This window comes from Lepidochelys kempii, chromosome 6 (genome assembly GCF_965140285.1).
Source record: "Lepidochelys kempii isolate rLepKem1 chromosome 6, rLepKem1.hap1, whole genome shotgun sequence".
Lineage (NCBI taxonomy): Eukaryota > Metazoa > Chordata > Testudines > Cheloniidae > Lepidochelys > Lepidochelys kempii.
The window spans coordinates 35,062,028-35,084,153 of NC_136385.1; the positions used below are offsets into that span (position 1 = coordinate 35,062,028).

At 44.5% G+C, this 22,126-nt stretch overlaps 1 protein-coding gene across 12 annotated transcripts in view; it reads right to left on the bottom strand.

Moving 5' to 3' along the window:
* Positions 1–22,126, bottom strand: part of DENND2B (DENN domain containing 2B) — a 304,168-nt gene that overhangs the window by 5,152 nt on the left and 276,890 nt on the right. For all 12 annotated transcript variants that reach the window (XM_073347509.2, XM_073347508.2, XM_073347517.1 and 9 more), the window contains 3 exons: positions 8,422–8,599; positions 7,046–7,087; positions 1,012–1,123 (listed from right to left, as the gene is read on the bottom strand). In XM_073347509.2, the coding sequence (XP_073203610.1) occupies positions 1,012–1,123; positions 7,046–7,087; positions 8,422–8,599 (332 nt within the window). The remainder of the gene's footprint in view (positions 1–1,011; positions 1,124–7,045; positions 7,088–8,421; positions 8,600–22,126) is intronic.

The window sequence follows — 22,126 nt, forward strand, 5'->3', positions numbered from 1 at the left end:
CAAATCATCTGAAGAACAGCAGCTGTACAAGGTCCCTGCTTGGTCACTTGCATTGGATCTAATGTTTTCACCTAATATTTCTTCCCCCAAAAGTCTAACTAGCATTATAATAATCATATCTGAAAAAAAGATTTGCAACACGTAAAACCACATAAATGCCCTGTCACTCTCTTTCCCTTTCCCCATTAAAATTAACTGGATGTGGAAAGCATAAACTGGACTATAAGTAAACATGCATCTGATGAAGTGGGTTATAGCCCATGAAAGCTTATGCCCAAATAAATTTGTTAGTCTCTAAGGTGCCACAAGGACTTCTCGTTGTTATAACTAAATTTGTCAATCAATATAATAGCAGATCTTCCATATCTGAAAGTCAACAAAAATACAGTTTGCTTTACTGGGTAAATCCACATGAGACCCTCAGAAGATGCAGAATTAAAAATTAATCTTTGAGGCCTTAATCTGAAATGTGTCTCTGCTGTTTGAACTTTACTTCTTCCTGGATAGTTAGCATGCTTCTGAATGATCTTGAGAGTAAAATTTTGTGCTGAGGGTAATGAACCTTTGCAAAAAATTGATTGAAAAAGATTTATTGTAGATTCAATTCTTGTATCACTTGTGAATACCTCAGAGATGTTAAAGTGGCTTTACATATTTAAAGCAAAGTTTAATAAAAATAAATATAAAATGACTTGGACTAACTGTATATTAGATTTTTTACATCAAAGTCTCTAAGAAAAGGTTAAAAAACATCTATGGGAGTGTGTACATTGTGGCATTTAAAAGATATTTTAAAAAGGCTGTTAATATATTACCATGCTTTGAAAATTACACTACATGCCCTCAATCATCAACTCCAATTCAGAAACGTAAGTTGATGTTATAAAATGTAGCTGTGGGATGAGATGATGAGCTTTCTGAAATTTGGCCCTTGTTTCTTTCTCCTGATCCCAGGGACACAATATCACCCAACCACACAGGTAGACAAGACTTGTTTCCAGATTATTTTACCATCATCTGAATCACTATCTGAATCCTGATTTATCAGTTCGTTTTTTCTCTCTAGAGCCTGCTCCAGAGCAGCTTGCAATTTCCTAGGTAATAGTGTGTCTTCATCATCCATCTAAAGGAGAGAAAAAAAATTCTTTAGACTGTTTTCTTCCCTATATGCTCATTTGCAATCAATGGTTTTTCAGGGCCTAGAATTCAGAAATAAAATATTCTGTGATTGTTAGTTTAATGCAGGGGTGGGCAAACTACGGCCTGCGGGCTGGATCCGGCCCATCAGGTCTTTGGATCCGGCCCGCGAGATTGCCACCCCTGTGGCATCGCAGGCCCCGAGCCGCTCCCAGAAGCGGCTGGCACCACGCCCTGCAGCCCCTGGGGGAGGGGAGGGTAGAGGGCTCCATGCACGGTCCTCGCCTGCAGGCATCGCCCGCTGCAGCTCCCATTGGCTGGGAACGGGGAATCGTAGCCAATGGGAGCTTCGGGGGAAGTATGGGAGGGCGAGGGCAGCATGCGAAGCCCTCTGCTCCCCCCTCCACCGGGGCCACACGGACGTGGTGCTGGCCACTTCGGGGCCAGGGAAGGCAGGCAGCCTGCCTGAGCCCTGCTGTGCGCTGTTGCCACCCCGGAGCTGCTCCAGGTAAGCGGCGCCAGGCCGGAGCCCGCATCCTGAACACCTCCTGCACCCCACACCTCAACCCCCTGCCCTGAGCCCCCTCCTGCACCCGAACCCCCTGCCCTGAGCCCCCTCCTGCACCCGAACCCCCTGCCCTGAGCCCCCTCCTGCACCCCAACCCCCTGCTGCACCCCTGCCACATCCCTGCTGCACCCCAACCGCCTGCTGCACCCCTGCTACACTCCAACCCCCCAACCCCTTGCCCTGAGCCCCTTCCTTCACACTGCACCCCCTCCCACATCCCAACCCCCTGCCCCATCCCTACATTCATGGCCCTGCATGCAATTTCACCACCCAGATGTGGCCCTCAAGCCAAAAAGTTTGCCCACCCCTGCTTTAATGGCTATATGAATACAATAATGAAACCTTGTGTTCCTCTGTTATATATTTCTGAATTTAACTTTATAGTGTTTTTCATGAGACTGAAGTAGAGAAATATAACATGCTATTGGAGTGCAATGTAAATACATATAGGCCATGAACCTGCTTGTTACACAACAAACATATTATGAAGGCACCAGGCAGACATGATGGGTTCCAAATAGCTGTGTTTCTTGAATATACACAAGATGAAGGCCTAGCCACACATACACACAGCTGGTTGTGGTTCGGTTCTGGAAGCTTCTTCAATTCTTGATAGTTCCTCTTTTGCTTATTTTCCTGCAAGTACTTTTGCTCATTCTCCAGACCATATTTAATGTTTGCTCCAGAAACAATTATCTTATATAAGACTTCTAGAGTTGCAAGGAATCTTTAGAGTAATCTTATCTGTTTGCCCAACCTTTACTTTAAAGGGTACATCCAATTGACTCAGCGCATTCTCTTTTATCTGTAAATTTTCTAGTGCCACCTTACTTTCAGGAAATAGTGATTCTTTATCTTTCTTTTTCCAAGGTTCCGTCTTACTCCACAACTCAACTAAAATACTGTTCATCCTCCATTTTCTCCTCTCCACCTGTAGACTTCTTCCTCAGCTTTTTCCCCCCCTGAACTTATCACCTCCACTTGTGCTTGTTGTCTTGCTAAAATGATGTTGAAAAGATCAAGTTGTCTCTCTAGGCCCTGGATTTATCTCTGTATTACAGCAGATTCTGCTTAACAGCAGTTCTGATATTAACAACTTCCAGTTAATAGCAATGTTTTGCTGGGAACCAATCCCGGCCCATTGACTTTAATGTTAAAGGGATTCAGATATTGGCAATGGCATGATGCTTATTAAGAACTTTTTCAGGAAGAAAGGCCCTGGTAACAGGCAGGATAGTGGGAACAAAGGACGTGCTGGCACATGCCTTCCCTGGCTGCAGCTATGCAAAGCTGCCTGCGCCTGGGTCCCCACCACCTGCACAGAATGGTGTGGTAATGAACTGGGGTTCCCACATCCCTACCCAACAGGGGATTCCCTGCTGGAGTCCAGCACTGTGGGCTGGGAGGGGAGGCTGCGGGCAGAGCACCAGTGGGGAGAATTCCAGGGCTTTCCACAGGGAGCAGGAGCACGAGGGGCCCATGGAGACGCATGGCATCTCTCCCTGTACTCTTGGGGTTGTGCCTGCCTTGACACCGGGGGCCTGCAACCAGGGAAGGACATGCTAGGATATGCTGAGACAGGCCCTCAGCATTGGTGCAGGGCAAAGCCTGGAGAGCACAGACAGAGGTAACATGTAGCCCCAGAGGCCTCCGGTGCCCCTTCTCCCAGTGGAAACCGCTGACACCTGGGCTGCAGCCCCTCTTCCCTGAAGACAGGTTTGCAAGGCTGCAGTCAGGGAAGGTATGTCCCAGCACTTCCTTCCCTGACTGCAGCCTTGCAAACCTGCCTTCCACTTTTTGGCAGCTGCTGGATAATGTCAGCTTTCTGCCAAGAGGCTGCTAATAAGCTGGATCCACTTGAAAGCAACAGTAAAGCAACTCTGAAGGTAAGTTCTCTTGGCATCTTCTAGGCATACTATTTATTTCCAGAGGAAACAGAAAAGATTCAGACTTTTCTAATCTCTAGTTCATTGCACAGTTCCAGTTGGAACTTCTCTGGTGAACTTCTCCATTATGTTTCTTTAAACCACCTGATTAAAGGGCTGCAAAGTTGCCTATTTTTAGGCTTGGAAGAATTAGATTTTTAAATATAAATAAACCTCCATTTGGCCATACACACACAAGCCAATGAAAAAAATATTTCCATCAATAATAATAGAAATGTTTCAGAGTAACAGCTGTGTTAGTCCGTATTTGCAAAAAGAAAAGGAGTACTTGTGGCACCTTAGAGACTAACCAATTTATTTGAGCATAAGCTTTCGTGAGCTACAGCTCACTTCATTGGATGCATACTGTGGAAAGTACAGAAGACGTTTTTATACACACAAACCATGAAAAAATGGGTGATTATCACTACAAAAGGTTTTCTCTCCCCCCACCCCACTCTCCTACTGGTAATAGCTTATGTAAAGTGATCACTCTCCTTACAATGTGTATGATAATCAAGATGGGCCATTTCCAGCACAAATCCAGGTTTTCTCCCCCCCCCAACACCCCCCCCCCAAAAAAAACCCACTCTCCTGTTGCTAATAGCTTATCTAAAGTGATCACTCTCCTTACAATGTGTATGATGATCAAGGTGGGCCATTTCCAGCACAAATCCAGGGTTTAACAAGAACGTCTGAGGAAGGGGGGGGTTGGAAAAAACAAGGGGAAATAGGTTACCTTGCATAATGACTTAGCCACTCCCAGTCTCTATTCAAGCCTAAGTTAATTCTATCCAATTTGCAAATGAATTCCAATTCAGCAGTCTCTCGCTGGAGTCTGGATTTGAAGTTTTTCTGTTGTAATATCGCAACTTTCATGTCTGTAATCGCGTGACCAGAGAGATTGAAGTGCTCTCCGACTGGTTTATGAATATTATAATTCTTGACATCTGATTTGTGTCCATTTATTCGTTTATGTAGAGACTGTCCAGTTTGTCCAATGTACATGGCAGAGGGGCATTGCTGGCACATGATGGCATATATCACATTGGTAGATGTGCAGGTGAACGAGCCTCTGATAGTGTGGCTGATGTTATTAGGCCCTTGATAGAGATCTCTATCAAGCATTCTTACAACTACAATACCCACCTGCAGAAGTGAAGAAACAGATTGATAGAGCCAGAAGAGTTCCCAGAAGTCACCTACTACAGGACAGGCCTAACAAGGAAAATAACAGAACGCCACTAGCCGTCACCTTCAGCCCCCAACTAAAACCCCTCCAACGCATTATCAAGGATCTACAACCTATCCTGAAGGACGACTCATCACTCTCACAGATCTTGGGAGACAGGCCAGTCCTTGCCTACAGACAGCCCCCCAATCTGAAGTGAATACTCACCAGCAACCACATACCACACAACAGAACCACTAACCCAGGAACCTATCCTTGCAACAAAGCCCGTTGCCCACTGTGCCCACATATCTATTCAGGGGACACCATCACAGGGCCTAATAACATCAGCCACACTATCAGAGGCTCGTTTGGGGGGGAGAAAACCTGGATTTGTGCTGGAAATGGCCCACCTTGATTATCATACACATTGTAAGGAGAGTGATCACTTTAGATAAGCTATTACCAGCAGGAGAGTGGGGTGGGGGGGGGGAGAGAAAACCTTTTGTAGTGATAATCACCCATTTTTTCATGGTTTGTGTGTATAAAAACGTCTTCTGTACTTTCCACAGTATGCATCCGATGAAGTGAGCTGTAGCTCACGAAAGCTTATGCTCAAATAAATTGGTTAGTCTCTAAGGTGCCACAAATAATAGAAATGTACAGCTATGCAAAGTAAGAAAAATGCTGCTTGAGAATTACTTGACTTTGATTTAAGGCTATTAACTTTGTATGTTTTGACAGATGTGTGACACCACATCCCATATTCTTCACAGTGATATTATGATAAGATTGTGACATAATCATAAAGTATTTTATGCAAGATACTTCATGTGAGATGTCATTGGAAAGATTATGATTTGCTGAATATGATTATCCTATTTGTATGTATATATCACTTTTGGATCTGTACTTCAAAAGGTAATTACACCTGGGAAATGCCCACTAGACAAGATGCTTTCATTCTAGATAGTGGGTGGGGAAGAGCTGTTAGAAAGAATAATAGGCCTTAGGAGAAGCTTATTTCCCACCTAGCGAGCGATTCTGAGGACCCTACAGACAGCTTCCAAGTAACAGCTGCTATGACTCTACAAGGACATGTGATGTGACCACATGTCTGTAGACTCCATCTTGGGATGTCAGTGTTTTTCCAGAGACCAGTCTGGGAACTAAGCTTTGAAACAAAGAGTTCCCATCTTATGCAAAAGTTATATAAGGCTGGGAGTGACATCACCTGGGGTTCTTCACTGACTCCCCACCCAGGAAGACTCCTGGAAACACCCGAGGAACAAGGCTGGACTGGGGGACCCAGTGCTCAAGGGATTTTAGTGCTGGACCCAGGCTAAAGGGATTTTTCGCCTGTGAATAGAACGCCTGGGGATTCCAAGCTGTAAGCAAGTGCAACTTGCTCCTTAAGAATCTGCAGCCTGCTTGTATCATCACTGAGAGTGAGAATCTGCTATTCATATCCAATCTATTTAGTATATTAAGCTTAGTCTGCATTTTTTGTTTAGTTGCAAGGTAATCTGCTTTGATCTCTTTGCTATCCCTAATAATCACTTAAAATCTATCTTTTGTAGACAAAATAAAATTTTTTTTGCTTTCTCTAAACCAGTGTGTGGAAATCATAACTCAGGGGCAGAAAGCTGTTGCATATTTCTCTCCACATTGAGGGAGGGGGCGAATTTTATGAGCTTACGCTGTACAGTTCCCTGTGCAGCGCAAGACGGTATAATTTTGGGTTTATACTCCAGAGTGGGGGGGCGTGCCTGAGGAGCTGGGAGGTGCCCAAGCTGAAGCCTTCCCATGTAGGGGCTGGTCAAAGAGCCTGCCTGCATGTAACTGCAGCTGGGTGTGTCCCTACCTCTATGTATGCTGGTGAAAGTGCAAGCTGAAACTTGGAGGGCTTTGCAGCTTGTCACAGCAGTACAGTGTAAGAGAGAGCCCAGGCTGGTGGGTCAGGGGGGCTCTGTGGTACCCCAGTTCCAGGTGGCACCCCATCACAATATGATGTTGATAATTTGTGTTATAATGGTTATAAAGCTTCAACTTTTTGCATCTCAATGTCTATTGTCATTGAATAATTATTATCTGACACCCACCCCCGCATAGTTTCCCACAACTGTGAAAATTTAAATTGATAAAAATGAAAAATACTTAAAAATAAACATCAAAATTATAAAATAATAAAAATTGCTTTCTGCCAACCCTACCTATTTTAGTTAATTTAAAGCCATACTGTACCTGTCTGATGAATCGATCGGATCCCAAGTTAACCATCAAAGCCTAAAAGAAAAGAAAGATATGGTAAAATTTATCTTGGTGACTGAAGACAGTCTACTGGTGTCTGCTTTTACAGATAGAGGGAGAACCTAAATGGTGCTTAGTCTGAACAGAAATTAGAATGAGAATCAAACTTCTATTGTAAGTCTGCAGCATCAAACCATTTGCAATGTTCTATATAAAACAGGAAGACAGACTCCCTGCCCCTGTAAAGGTCAGAGGCTAAGTAAGACAGAACACTTCAGACATTTCATACCTCAGATGATGGGCAGATTTCAGAAAGGTTTGCTTTAAAATATCTGAAGAAGTGAGCTTTTTACCCACGAAAGCTTATGCTCAAATAAATCTGTTAGTCTTTAAGGTGCCACCGGACTCCTTTTGTTTTTGTGGATACAGACTAACACGGCTACCCCCTGACTGTTGTTTTGGTGGATTATCCATAAAGGGGGTCATTTGTGAAGAAGAACTGTATTTCAAAAGGGGTTTTGGTGAAAACAAGAGTTGTTTGGTGCAGTAGGGCTGGTTCCAAGCATTAAAGGGGTGGTATGGATGAAGTGTAAATAATAATAAATAATGAAGGTGCAAGGATGAGAGAACGCTAAAATGGTATGAAGGAGGGCAGTGTGGGAAGGGTAGGAGGAGAAGAGAGCAGAGATTTACGAAGGAGCAGCTGTGTGGAGAGCCTTTGAAGTGACCACAAGTAAAGGAAATTTGCTGTGGAAGGGAAGAGGAAAACCGTGAAGGAATCAGAGGAGAGTGAAGCGATGATCAGAGTTGTGTGAGGGGGAAGGATTGTGGCAGCAGTATTTTGGATAGACTATATAAACATAAAGCTAATTTCATTTGCAATATAGCACCAATGAGACCTTGAAAGGACCTTCTTTGCCATAGGGGTTCTATTCTCTATTCAGTGTATGGCTGTGAGTGTAACTCCCATTAGAATTAGTGAGAGTGACAGTGGCTGGCACCAAAGTGAATGGTTTTTTACTGTGCTGATGTCACTTCACTATGTTATTTCACATACAAGAAAATGAGACCTTATCCCAATATTGACCTTGTTGTGACAAGGTGAATATTACTTTTCACTGTCAATCACCATACACGGCGGCATCGAGGGAAGACTAGAATCCTTAAAATCTATTTACAGTATTTTAGTTTTTTTCCAAGAGGTAATTGTGCATGACAGTTAGACAGAGAAGAAACAAAGGGGAAAGTTAAGGACTAGAAAAGTAAAAACCTATATTAAAGCCCAGATACTCAGCTGGTGTAAATCAGTTTTACTGCATACAAACCATTTCTGGATTCATTTAATAACCAAGTCCTGGGCTGATTCCTACCTCTTCTACAGGCAGCTCTTTCAGCTTGGGCAGAGAGCTGGACAGCAATCCAACCAGGAACGGAGTAGGGCAGCAGACAATGTCAATCATGGATGAGGGGAGAACAGGAATGAAAGTGTGCTGCCAGGAGAAGGGATACAGCAGAGCCACCACAGCATGAGAACAGCTCGAGAGGGTGCTGAGGAGAGAGAAATATCAGCATTACTACAGCTTGTCCTTACCCCGGAATGACTGCTTACCTGCTGCTGAAATAGTAGCACAGTGAGAATACAGGTGCTCCCTTCTCACAGGATGGCTTTACAAGCATCCTAATACTGCTGTGCCAATGCACCTCAGTTGTAGTCTGCATCCTGCCTGCTATTCCAATCCCAGCACCCTTCTGTACTAAACTGTGTGGTAGCTTTGTAAATTCCCACCGTGCCCATGTTCTTCACATCACTCATAGCTGAGGAAGGTCAGCCTTTACTTAGAAAGGGCACCAGACTGGAAATCATGAGACGTGGGCTCTATTCTTGGCTCTGCCATTGACTTGCTTTGTGACCTTGGCTAAGTCTCTTTGCCTTTTTGTGCCTCAGTTTCCCCATCTGTTAAAGGGGGATAGCAATATTGGCCCTCCTATGTAAAGTGCTTTGAGGAGTATGTATGAAAAGTCCCATAAGAGTTAAGTATTTGTCTCCTTCACTGGAAATTCCTTGCTTACATTGTCCTTTTACTTACTGAACACATCTGGGTTTCACTTTATAGTCAAATGCTTCCTGAACACTAGCAATAAAACATCATCATCACGTTAATTTTTATGACAGGGAAAGAAAGAAGGACCCTCATTTTCAGAGCTGACACTATGGCCTGATTTGTGCAGCTTTTTACCCAGCTCAGACTGACTGAGCTAATTTTCTCACAGTGCAAACTTCTACTATAAGAACTAGAAATAACTAGTAACTTTTGTGCTATTACCACTTGAGAATTCTGGGTAAAGAGTCCGAACTGACTTCACTGCAAGTCGTCTGTTAGACTTTAGGTGGCATCAGACTTCCATTCAGATAATTCTTGCAAGCATCATAAGCAGAAAAACATAGATGATTCCGCACACATGGGAAAATGCATCATCTGGGGACATGGATCAGCGTTCACGTCGTGCTCCCTGTCGGTACCTGGCCCAAGCCGGGGAAGCAAATGATCCAACCAGCAAACCATATTTGGTGATGAATCCTGGTCACATGCCACCTGAGGCACATTGCGCATACGCTAAGAAGAACGTATCACCTGTTTGCTTAGCTATAGGAATTACACTTTGGAATTTGCCTGATCATGAACAAAACTAAAATACAAAGGGCAGTGTTCATCTTTCACTGGAAATAATCAGGTTTTTTTCTAGTTATTTACTCTAGATATATCAACTATGGTATGTTTTTATGACCTTGCCTACACTAGACTGCTACAAGTTTCTTATCAAATGCTGCTTTTTCTAATATTGTTCCACAGCATGTGATGGGGCTGCCCTTGACTCTTATCTTGCACTCTGCAGCATATGCCATAGCAAGCACAATGATGTGTTTCAGGAGAAGGAACTATGGAGCATGATGCAGGCTCCCAAGCACAATTCTCAATCTCCCTTTAATGCCTTTGTGGTATTTTCAACCGTTACAGATTGGGTTGTCATAGAGGAATGACTACCAAAAAAAAAAAAAAAAGCTACGTTAAGCTAAAAGCAGGAAAACAAACATTTCTCCAACACTGGGTTCATCATAATCTTTTCTTTCTATAGAATGCCCTTTTGTAACTTTTCCTCTCGCATGCAGTTCTGTGACGTAAATCAGCACCAACATCTTCTCTCATGTGCTATTCCCACGCTTTGGGAGGCTTTTGGCTTTCGAACGCTGTGCTAGTTTTTTCTTTCAGAACTTTCACCTGAAGCTAGTTAGTACCATGCAGTGGGAGGCTGTTATGTGGACATGACCATGATTGCACCCAACTGTGATTTCTTTAAGCTGTAGTATGCTAATGTGGTACAGCTTGCAGCACTGTTATTGCGAATGTCAGTGTTTCTATTTTAAGCCAGTTCATGCAAATGTTTTCAGAAGTGCTCAGCACCCATCATTTGAAAATTAGGCCCCTTTAAAATGTCTCAGGTAAAGTACTGCAAAACACTTGACATTAAATTTAGGCCTCCAGAATCCTGTCCCCATGCAGAGATAAAGCCCCACTTTCACTGTGGTTCGTGTGTGTGTATGTGTATATACACACATGCTGAATTGAGCCCTTGTTGCTACATTTTTTGTCCTGGTCATATAATAGGCTTAAACGATCACATTTATGAAGGGGGCCTACATGACATTTTTGACTGCGAATGAAGCGATTACACATCTGAGGTCAAATTCAGAGGTGATGGATGTATCTCCTTCGGGGTGTTTTAATTTACACTTTCTTATGTCTTCCTGTTAGTTGATTCTCCTGCTCTTCCTCTTCAATAGCGGAACATGTCCATCATATATGCATAAAAATCCCCGTTTTCAACTCAATTTCTCCAATCATCATCCCCACTCAGTCTATACATATTTTCTACTATGACTAGTGGAAGGTACCATCAAAAAATGTCTTCAATACATTTTCTTTTACTGTGCTATAAGTGGAGACCAATGGTCACTTTTCTAAATCAAAGCCAATTTCTCTGGGGTGATTTGTCTGCCCAAACCATTTTCCCATTGTGTTATATACAGACTTTTTTTTTGGCCAGGAAAGTTGTCAGCAAAAACTGATATAAACTAGGATAGGAGGTTTGCACTGAAAGGATTATGGTTTCTTTATCTCCCATGCACTGTTCACTTGTGAATAACGTGTGTTTCTGGGAATACAGTACTTGCACTAAAATAATGCACTAGTTTTTAGCTACTGAGAAATAATCCACATATTTAATGGACTGGGGTCAATGAAAACAAGAGTATCTAGTACCCAGACAGGATATTAGGATATCTGCTATCAGCAGTGCAGGTACACTAAAATATCTAATCTCAAAATATAGGCCAAGAAAAATGACACCAAGGAGATTATTTGTCAATTGCTAAAAGCCAGTACTTTATCTCAGGGCAAGTACTGTATTCCCAGAAACACACATGCTCACCACTAAACAGTGCTTGGGAGATAGACACAGCATATACTGTTGGAGCCTTGAACCCAACCTGCATCCAATGGGACTGGACTACAAGTGTTGGGTTTGGGTCGTGTCTCAAAACAACCCAACGTTCTGAGGCTCTGGATGGGTCACTGGTCACCTCTTTCGGCCCAGGAGCTTGGCATGGCAGCAGCTGCCTACCTCAGTCCTGCCAGCAGCCACCACTCGCAGCAGTGTGCATGTTGGCAGAGCCTCTCACTCCACAGCACACACAGCGCAACAAGGAAGTCTCAGCCAGCAGGACCAAGGCAAGCAGCTGCTGCCACGCTAACATCCACAGGTGACGTCCACAGATGGATCACAGGCATGGGGTGTGGGAAGCCCCCACCAGGCTGAGCCCCAAGGGTGAGCTGGCAGCACTGACGCAGGTTCAGGGGGAATTGCCCAGGAAGGTGAAATCAGCTGCCCTTCAGGTGTGCGGTGCTGGACTGAGGTAGGGAGTAAAAGGCAAGCCAGGGCGGGAGATCAGGCTGCAGGAGGTAATTAGCCCCTGTGTCTCCATGGAGGAAACAAAATAAAGAAAATGGAGTCTGGGCTGGTGGCTAGTCCCTTGCAACCCAACCCGAAGCTGACAGGTCCCAACTACAAGTGTTGGGTTTGGGTATGAAAACACTCCAACACACTCAGGCTTGGGTCAGATTCGGATTGGCTGTGGTCTAGTTGGGATCAGGTCAGGCTTTACAATTAGGCCCAAGCAAACCGACAATGGGAAATGCTGAGGCTAGTTTTAGATGCTTGTATTTAAAGACAGTAACCCTTTCAGTGCTGCAAGTCTCCTGCCTCCAGGAAACGCTGAAGTCTTTTTGCATATGCCTCCCACTTTAGCTGGAAATATTCCATCAGTGTAGGGAACTTTTTCTCTTCGTAAAAGCCCACTTATGATGTTATTGACATGAACTGTGACCATATAGATCATTGTTGCAATCAGGGTCTTATGGTTGCACCAGGTCTTGTACAGAGTCCAGGTCAAGTGGGGTGTCTATGGAAAGGTTGTAGTTTGCTGTTTATAATTATGCTGTCTGTATGTGTGTATCATTTTTGTATTTGAAGTTATGAATATTGGCTATGTACTTGTATCTCAATGTATTTGATTCTAAGTAGCCTCAGGGAAGCTTTTGGTCAGCTTCTTGAGAAAGGACCATTCTCAGTAAGTGCCCAATCAAGAAACTCTTAACCGACAATGGACTTTGGGAGACGCCAGTCCACATCTGAGCTTTCTTGGGAAGGTTCAAACTAACATGTAAACAATGGCATCGACCTGCAAAAAGCTGAATCATTCATGGACATGTGACTTGCCCAGGTGGCTACAAATTCCATCTTGTTGTTGTGACTTTGCACAGGAGAACAAAGGGGTTTCTGCCCACAAGAGAAAGAAGATAAAAGGCCCTGGAAACCACTGGAAACCATTTTGTCTTCAGCTGGCTTAAGAGATGGCCTCTCCATCTCCAAGAGATGCCTGAAAGAAACTGGAACAAAGGACAGTAACTATGGGGGTGTGAGTGATTGCTGGACCCAGACTAGGAAGGGGTCCAGTCTGTGAAAGAAGCTTATTGGAACATCTCTAAGGGTGATATTTACCTATATGCAGTTTCTTAATGTATTAGGCTTAGATTTGCGTGTTTTGTTTCATTTTGCTTGGTAACTTACTTTGTTCTGCCTGTTGTTACTTGGAACCACTTAAATCCTACTTTTTATACTTTTACTTTTGTTTATTATTGAACGCAGAGTAAGTAATTAGTATCTGAGGGAGCAAAGAAGCTATGTATGTCTCTCTATCAGTGTTATAGAGGGCGGAGAATTTATGAGTTTACCCTGTATAGGCTTTATACAGAGTAAAACCAATTCCTTTGGGGTTTGGATCCCATTGGGAGCTGGGTGTCTGGGTGCTAGAGACAGGAGCACTTCTTAAGTTGTTTTCAGTTAAGTCTGCAGCTTTGGGGCGCGTGGTTCAGACCCTGGGTCTGTGGTGGAGCAGACTGGCATGCCTGGCTTGACAAGGCAGGGTTCTGGAGGCCCAAACTTGCAGAGAAAATGGACTCAGAGGTAGTCTCAGCACATCAGGTGACAGTCCCAAGGGGGCCTCTGTGACCCAACCCATCACACCACTGTTGAGGAAGTGGAAGTTGTAAAACCTTTTGGAATTGTTTGGGGCATCTAACCATGATCTCTCTCATCCCTATTTACCATTGCCACATGTAGCCCATAATTTCTCAAAAGTTCCTCCCTAAGGATGTTCTCCCAGAACTAAGACTGCCCTTCTAGTCACGAAAATCATTTGCAGATTCCTCTCAACTCTGTAACCTGCTGTTTTTAGAGCATTTTCTTAAAATGTGTTGGCATTTGAAGTGAAAGTGGAGGAAGGCGAGGTTATCCCCTCTTCCCCCAGCTCACACCTCTCCTAGTGTGTAGTGATTCTCATAACACAGGGAGAGATTGTTCAGTGCGAGGAACTATTTGCATGGGGAGCCAAAATCCTACCAGTGTAACATTATCCCAATGGGTTGATGCCAGGTGCATGCTATGCAGATGCTACAGACCATGTACTTAACTGGCACCAATTATCAAAATCTGATTTTCTCTATTTCCTTAGATGGAGAAATGTAGCCAAAATGTAAATTCACAGATATGCATTTCCATTGCCTGTGTTTACTTTTCCACAACTTTTTCATGTTTCTCATTTCTCCCTGCTGATTTAATTATGACATTGTCTCAACATTTACTGAACTCTTTCATCTGTTTTTTTAATACATACACACTCCAACCACAACTTCTCCATGACTGAGTTACCTTCCCTCCCCACATCCTCCCTCTTCCTCTTGGGAGAGCTTGCTCTGGATTTCTGTTGGAGTTCTGAAGTTCTATCCCTTCCAGTACTTGAGTTAGGTAGATATTCCACACCCATATGTCTAACCTCAGACCACAATAGCACTTTTCTTTAATGGCTCCTGCTGTTGTGCCATTAGGAATGAGAGGGAAGGAAACACAGCATGGGGACAGGGGAATCACTGATAACTTCTGTAGCAAAACTGTTGGTGTACCCTATAGCTTTGCTCTTTTCTAAATAGCTCAATGCCATCCTCGCTCTTGGACTAGTTCCAAGCCATGGGAGGGAAAAAAGAGAATGGTCCCCTCACTTGCATAAAAGTCATTTGGGCCCACGTTTTCAGAAATAACCACTGTGTAGGTGTTTCAATTTGTTGCCTGATTTTAGAGGTGCTGAACATCTTCATCTGCTTCAGTTGGAGCTGTGGGCACTTAGCACGTCACAAACACAGGCACAGGTGTCTCAAGTTAGGCAGCCAGCATTCTGAAGCACCATCAAGGGGTGGTCACTTGTGAGTCCCTTCAGGCCTTAAATACAGACCGTACCACTTCAAGTGTCCTTCACCACCATCACATTCTATTTTGTTGTTCCAGAAGGTCTCTGCCTGCACTGCTATTTACAAGCCCCAGCCAGCTCCCCCATTTGCTTCAAGGCAAGGGGGTGGAGCCCTGTGTACCTGTGTCTTCCTTCTGGCTTTCAGGTCCCCCTTCCAGATCTTCCTCACTCTCAATTTATATGTGCCCAGCTTCTGGGGCTGCTTCCCACTCTAATTAGCCCCGCAGGTATAGTTCTACTCAGTTGACTGACCTTCCAGTTAGGGGATGTGGTGGGGATTTGAGTGACAGGATGCTGAGTCAGCTCCTGACTTAGCATTCTCTGTCACAGGCACATAAAATCAGTGGCCATATTAAAAAACTTCGGCCATAATTTCCTCTCAACCCCTTCACTTGGGTGACTGGAACCCAGGCCAACCTTCCCACCATATCCAGCAAGTTACTGAGAGAGAGTTTTTAAAAAAAACTTTCCCCAATTTTCGTAAATAGCTGACTTTTCCCAGCCTGCAACTGACTTAACTGAGAGAAGAGGACTTGCTTCGGGAGGCGAGCGTCAGGCATACACAGTGGCCAGTCTTCCAAAAGATGTGCTGGCACAGCAGATCCTGTATTCAATTTGTGTGTCAATGATGGCTGTTTGGGAGAGGTGGCTGCCAAGGTATGGAAAAGGATCCACATTTTCCAGGCTTTCTCCACTGATGGTGATTTGTGGAATACGAAGAGTAGTTTGTGCAGGTGAGGACTGGTAGAGTACCTTGGTTTTCCTGATGTTGAGAGAGAGACCAAGGCTGTGATAGGCATCAGTAAAAAGATTTAGGGTGCTTTGCAGGTCAGTCTCGGTGTGTGCAAGAATGACACAGTCTGCATACTGAAGGTCAGTGATGCCAATTCTTGTGGTCTTAGATTTTGTTTGGAGACATCAAAGATTGAGGAGTTGGCCATCCATATGATACTCTATCCTGATTCCGTCAGGAAGGCGGTCGTGAATGAGAATCAGGATCACAGCAAGGTAAATGGAGAAGAGTGTTAGAGCAATGACACAGGCCTTCTTGACTCCGGTGCGAATGGTGAATGGTTTGGTCTCTGAGCCATTGCACAAAATGGTGGCAGTCATCCCATCATGGAGTACAGTAACTCCTTGCTTAACACTGTAGTTATGTTCCTGAAAAATGCTACTTTAAGCAAAATTATGTTAAGCAAATCCAATTTTCCCATAAGAATTAATGCAAATGGGGGGGAGGGGGTTAGGTTCCAGGGAAATTTTTTTTGCCAGACAAAAGACTATATTATACACACATATACACAGTATAAGTTTTAAACAAACAATTTAATACTGTACACAGCAATGATGATTGTGAAGCTTGGTTGAGGTGGTGGAGTCAGAGGGTGAAGAGGGTGGGATATTTCCCAGGGAATGCCTTACTGCTAAATGATGAACTAGCACTTGGCTGAGCCCTCAAGGGTTAACCCATTGTTGTTAATGTAGCCTCACACTCTACAAGGCAGCACGAATGGAGGGAGGAGACACAGCATGGCAGAGAGACAGAGACACACACCATGTGTGGGTGTGAGGGAGATACACACATTGCCCCTTTAAATACACTGACCCCACTCTAAGTACACTGCCTTTTTAAGTAGATCAGGAAGTTGAGACAGCAGCTGCTGCCAGCAAGGTCCCTCCGTCCTGAGCCCTGTCCTGTCCCCCCACCTGCTCTGTGGAGATATGGTACAGGAGCGGGGGACGGGACGACACCCTGACATTAGCATCCCTCTTTCTCCCCCTCCCCCACCCCCCACTTGTACAGCAAGCAGGAGGCTCCCAGGAGCAGCTCCAAGGCAGATGGCAGGAGCAGCACATGGCAGTAGGGGGGAGGGACAGCTGAACTGCCAGCATTTTGATAGCCTGCTGGGTGGCTGCTGCACAGGGAACTTAGGGAAATTAGGAGCTGATGGGGGGCTGCTGGTCCACCCTGGTTCCAAACCCCCACCAGCTAGCTGCAATGTGCTGCTCTTTCTGCAAGCAGTGGACAAAGCAGGTGGCTACCAAACAACGTTATAAGAGAGCATTGCACAACTTTAAATGAGCATGTTCCCTAATTGATCAGGAATGTAACAGTGAAACAACATTAACCAAGATGATGTTAAGTGAGGAGTTACTGTTGTCTGATGATGGAAATGAATTTCTGTGGAGAGCCAAACCAACACAGCACCTTCCATAGGGCATCATAATTGATAGAGTCAAAGGCCTTGGTTAGGTCGATGAATGCCATGAACAGTTCCTGGTGTTGTTCTTTGCACTTCTCCTGAATCAGTCATGCCATGAAGATCATGTGGGTTGTGCCTCAGGATGGCCTGAAGCCACACTGTGATTCGGGGAGGAGTTCCTCGGCAAGGGGGAGGAGGCGGTTTAGTAGCATCCGGGCAAGAATCTTCCCTGCAATGGAGAAGAGAGCAATACCTCTGTAGTTCCCGCATATAGATTTGTCCCCTTTCTTGAATATTGTAACAATGTTGGCTTTCTTAAAGTCAGGTGGAATTTCTTCACAGGTCCAGATTTTGTTGAGGAGTTGGCAAAGTTTGTGCTGGAGCATTGTTCCATCAGCTTTAAAAACCTCAGCTGGGATGCCATCTGGGCCTGGTGCCTTGTGATTTTTGTCAGAGTGATGGCATGCCGGACTTCCTCAAAAGATGGGGGATCAGCAAGGTGTTCCATTGCTGAGCATTGTAGAATAAACTCGATGGTGTCTTCAGAGACCATGGATTCGTGGTTTAGTAGGGTCTCAAAGTGCTCCTTCCAGCATTGTTTAGTGGCCGCATTTTCCTTGAGGAGGGTGGAGCCATCCTGATAATGTAAAGGGGTTGGGCCTTTGGAGCTCGGCCCATATATAGCTTTTGTTCCTTGAAAGAAGGTTCTCATGTCATCCTGGTCTACAAAACCCTGGATCTCAGAGGCCTTCTCTTGCCACCACTTGTTTTTGAAGTCACATAACCTCCTCTGGACTTTGGCTTTAAGCAGGTGATAGGCCTCGTGTTTTCATTTGTTAGAGGAATCATTTTGCCAGTTACAAAATGCATTTCTTTTCTGTTGAATTAATGCTAGGATTTCCTCGTTGTTTTCATCAAACCAATCGTGGTGTCGATGAGTGGAATATCCTATGGTTTCAGCATATGCACTGTGAATGGTGTTTTTAAATTGATCCCAGTGCTCTAGAATGTCAATGATGTTGTCAGGCAGGTTAGAAAGCTTCTCAGACAGATGTTGCTGGAACGTCTTGCAGCTGGTTTGGTCCTGAAGTGCTTTGACATTGTACCACTTTCGCTTAGTCTTTGGGTGTTTGCGGTGTGGTGGAGCGAGCTGCGGGTACATGACTGGTCTTACTAATCAATGATCTGTCCAACAGTGATTGGTATCTCTCATAGCTCATGTTATACGGACGTCGGTATAGTCTTGGGCTCTGACTATAACATTGTCAAGGAGGTGCCAGTGTTTGGACCGATGATGTTTCCAGGTGGTTTTAAATTTGTTACTCTGCCTAAAGATGGTATTTGTGATGAGCAGATCGTGCTCCGCACATTTGCTGAGGAGGCGAATACCATTGGAGTTTACATTTCCCACCCCTTCTTTGCCTATTGTGCCTCTCCAGAGTTGGGAATCCCGTCCAACTCTCGCATTAAAATCTCCCAGGAGGATGAGTTTGTCGGCCTCAGGTGTGGCTGTGAGGATGCATCAAGAGTTCTATAAAACTGCTCCTTATTATCTTACTCATCATCAAGTGTTTGGGCATATGTGCTCATGACTGTGGCATATTGGTTTTTGCTAAGCTTGAGCCGAAGAGTCACGAGATGCTCGTTGATCCCCAAAGGAAGTTCCAAAAGCTGACTTGCGATCTTATTTTTTATGGCAAAGCCAATCCCGTGAATGCATCTCTCTTCAGGTGGCTTTTCTTTCCAAAAGAAGGTGTAGCCACCTCCATCCTCTTTTAATTGGCCCGGGGGATCTCACTAAGAGCTGCAACGTCAATGTTGAGTCTTGCCAGTTCTCTGACAATTATGGCAGTTCTTTCTGAGCATTCACTGTGCTGAGAGTCCATAAGGGTGTGGACATTCCACGTGGCGAAATTAATGGTCTTATATCTCTTGTTTTGGCTGCGGAGTTGAGTGATCTCACTGGATATGACCACCCAGTCAGAAGAGTATGAGACAGCCTATAGTTTGGGCACCTTTTCTAGTCCCCTCCCCATTTGGGGTGAGCAGAGGGGATCCTGAAAAGGCCTGCGCAGTCACAGCTGCTGCTGCTGCTAACATGTACTTCTCTCTCAACAAAGCATAAAACAACCATCACGCGGCTGCTGCCTGTGTGTAGATTTGTGACTAAAGACTCCCAGAGATCACTGCTCCTGTCTTCCTTGCCACTCGTCCATCACCACAGGACTTTGTGCGGGTGTGAACCCTTTGGCAGAGGCCTACACATGAAATCTTTTAATGTGGGGAAACCAGTGCACGGGTGGTAACCACATGAAACTTAACAGGAGGAAAACCCTGACCCTGTGGCAAGGAGATCCAAGACAACCAGGGGCCTCCCTCTGCTGCAGCCCTCATCCGCTTTCAGAGCCACAGAGTACTAGAAGGTCCTCTATATGTGCCAGATCCACTGTTGGGGTTTTTTGACGTTTGGACCGTGGTTAGTCAGAAGCCTTGCCTCAGACCTGCTCGCCTAGGGGGACCCTACCAGGAGTATAAAAGCTCTGGACGATATAGCTCTGAGGGTCTTTAGCCCATGCAAGCCTCTCCACCATGACAAGGTTGCGGTCCATCAGAAAGAGCCAGGCCTAGTACACAACTGTAATAAAAAAAAGTCTCTGCCCCAAAGAGCTTACAATCAGAATATGATGAGACACACCACGTGGATGCAACAAAGAAACGGCAAGGCAGACAAGCTATCAGTGAAACAAATATTAGCATAACAAGCAGCAGTCTCAGCACAAACCAGCTGCCTAGCCATTGTCAAGTATTGCTGGCACCATGGCAGAGGTGAGTTTTAAGGAGGGAATCTGAAAGACCTGTGAATGATTTGCAGCACTGGTGGATAGTGGCAGATAGTGCCATCACTTTCTTTCCTTCACCTTTGTTTGAACACTGATCACCTGCATTATGCCCCCCTATTGCCTTGAGGCACTTCACTGCAACCATTATCCCTTTGGAAATCATGAATGTTCCCCCTTGCTTGACTAGGGGGACTCTTGCTGCATGATGGAGCACTCCCCTTTAGCCCAGATACTACAGGGCTTACAGCTCAATGGGCCAGGAAAGGAGAAACAGGAATTCAGACCTGGGTCTTTCACATGACAGAACATTACCACTAGGCAAGCCCACTGAGTTGCATTCTGGCCAAGAAAAAGTCATCACTCTTATGATGATGCGCAACTTTTACCTGTGCAAGAGTATTATAGATACCTTCTCATTCTATTGCTATGGGGTAGCCGAAGGGAGAAATCTGGAACCTTTTCCTTTCGACTCATACCAGAGAAATTACATGCTTTGCAGATTTTTTACAAGATGAATCCCCATGAAAATATCAAAATAAAATAGTGAGTCATTGTTGCTACAGAGAAAGAACATAGAAATTGAGCAAGCTGATTGAATAACTGTGGCCATGAGAAAAGGCCTGAAGTTACGGAATGTGCTAAAGCATGCATTCAGGAACAACAGTTACATTCAAAGTCACAACATCAGATGCAGAGATTAGAGAGGAAACACAACAGAAGTTGATTGCATGATGTTTACAGGAAACTCAGAAGCTGACAGATGTTTAAAGGATAACATTCCTAACACAGGAGTATGAGGTATTAAATAGCTTATGCAGGCAATTAAATGTTGAAGGGAAGCTTATAACCACCATGACCTTTGAGAATCGAGCCTATAGCATTTAACACCAATGTTGGTACCTGGACATGTCCGCCTGTTTTAAGGCTTGTAATTACAGGCAGCGCCGATAGCATAGCCAATTATTAAGGTTGCCCAACATTTCCCATTACAAGACCCATGCTTACAGACATGCCAACTCTCTTGAATTGATCGTGAGAGTCGCCATTTCGCATGATCTCACACTAGAACTCTCAAATGTCAGGATCCCCCCTCACACCCAACCATAGCACATACTTAAAATGTGTTTCCAGTCAAACAAGAGTTACTCCCACCCTAAACAACGGAATGTGGTTTCTCCACCAGGCAGTTACTTCCAAAGAACTTTGAAAGACAATGAGAATTCATTTACATATTAGACAAACAAAGCTATCAAGTTTCAGAGTAGCAGCCGTGTTAGTCTGTATCCGCAAAAAGAACAGGAGTACTTGTGGCACTTTAGAGACTAACACATTATTTGAGCATAAGCTTTCGTGAGCTACAGCTCACTTCATCGGATGCATGCAGTGGAAAATACAATAGGGAGATTTTATATACACAGAGAACATGAAACAATGGGTGTTATCATACACACTGTAACGAGAGTGACCAGGTAAGGTGAGCTATTACCAGCAGGAGAGAAAAAAAACCTTTTGTAGTGATAACCAAGGTGGGCCATTTCCAGCAGTTGACAAGAACGTGTGAGGAACTGGGGGTGGGAGGGGGGGAGAAATAAACATGGGGAAATAGTTTTACTTTGTGTAATGACACATCCACTCCCAGTCTTTATTCAAGCCTAATTTAATGGTGTCCAGTTTGCAAATCAATTCCTATTCAGCAGTCTCTCGTTGGAGTCTGTTTTTGAAGTCTTTTTGTTGAAGAATTGCCACTTTTAGGTCTGTAATCGAGAGACCAGAGAGATTGAAGTGTTCTCCAACTGGTTTTTGAATGTTATAATTCTTGATGTCTGATTTGTGTCCATTTATTCTTTTACATAGAGACTGTCCAGTTTGGCCAATGTACATGGCAGAGGGGCATTGCTGGCACATGACGGCACATATCACATTGGTAGATGTGCAGGTGAACGAGCCTCTGATAGTGTGGCTGATGTGATTAGGCCCTATGATGGTGTCCGCTGAATAGATATGTGGACACAGTTGGCAACGGGCTTTGTTGCAAGGATAGGTTCCTGGGTTAGTGGTTCTGTTGTGTGGTATGTGGTTGCTGGTGAGTATTTGCTTCAGGTTGGGGGGCTGT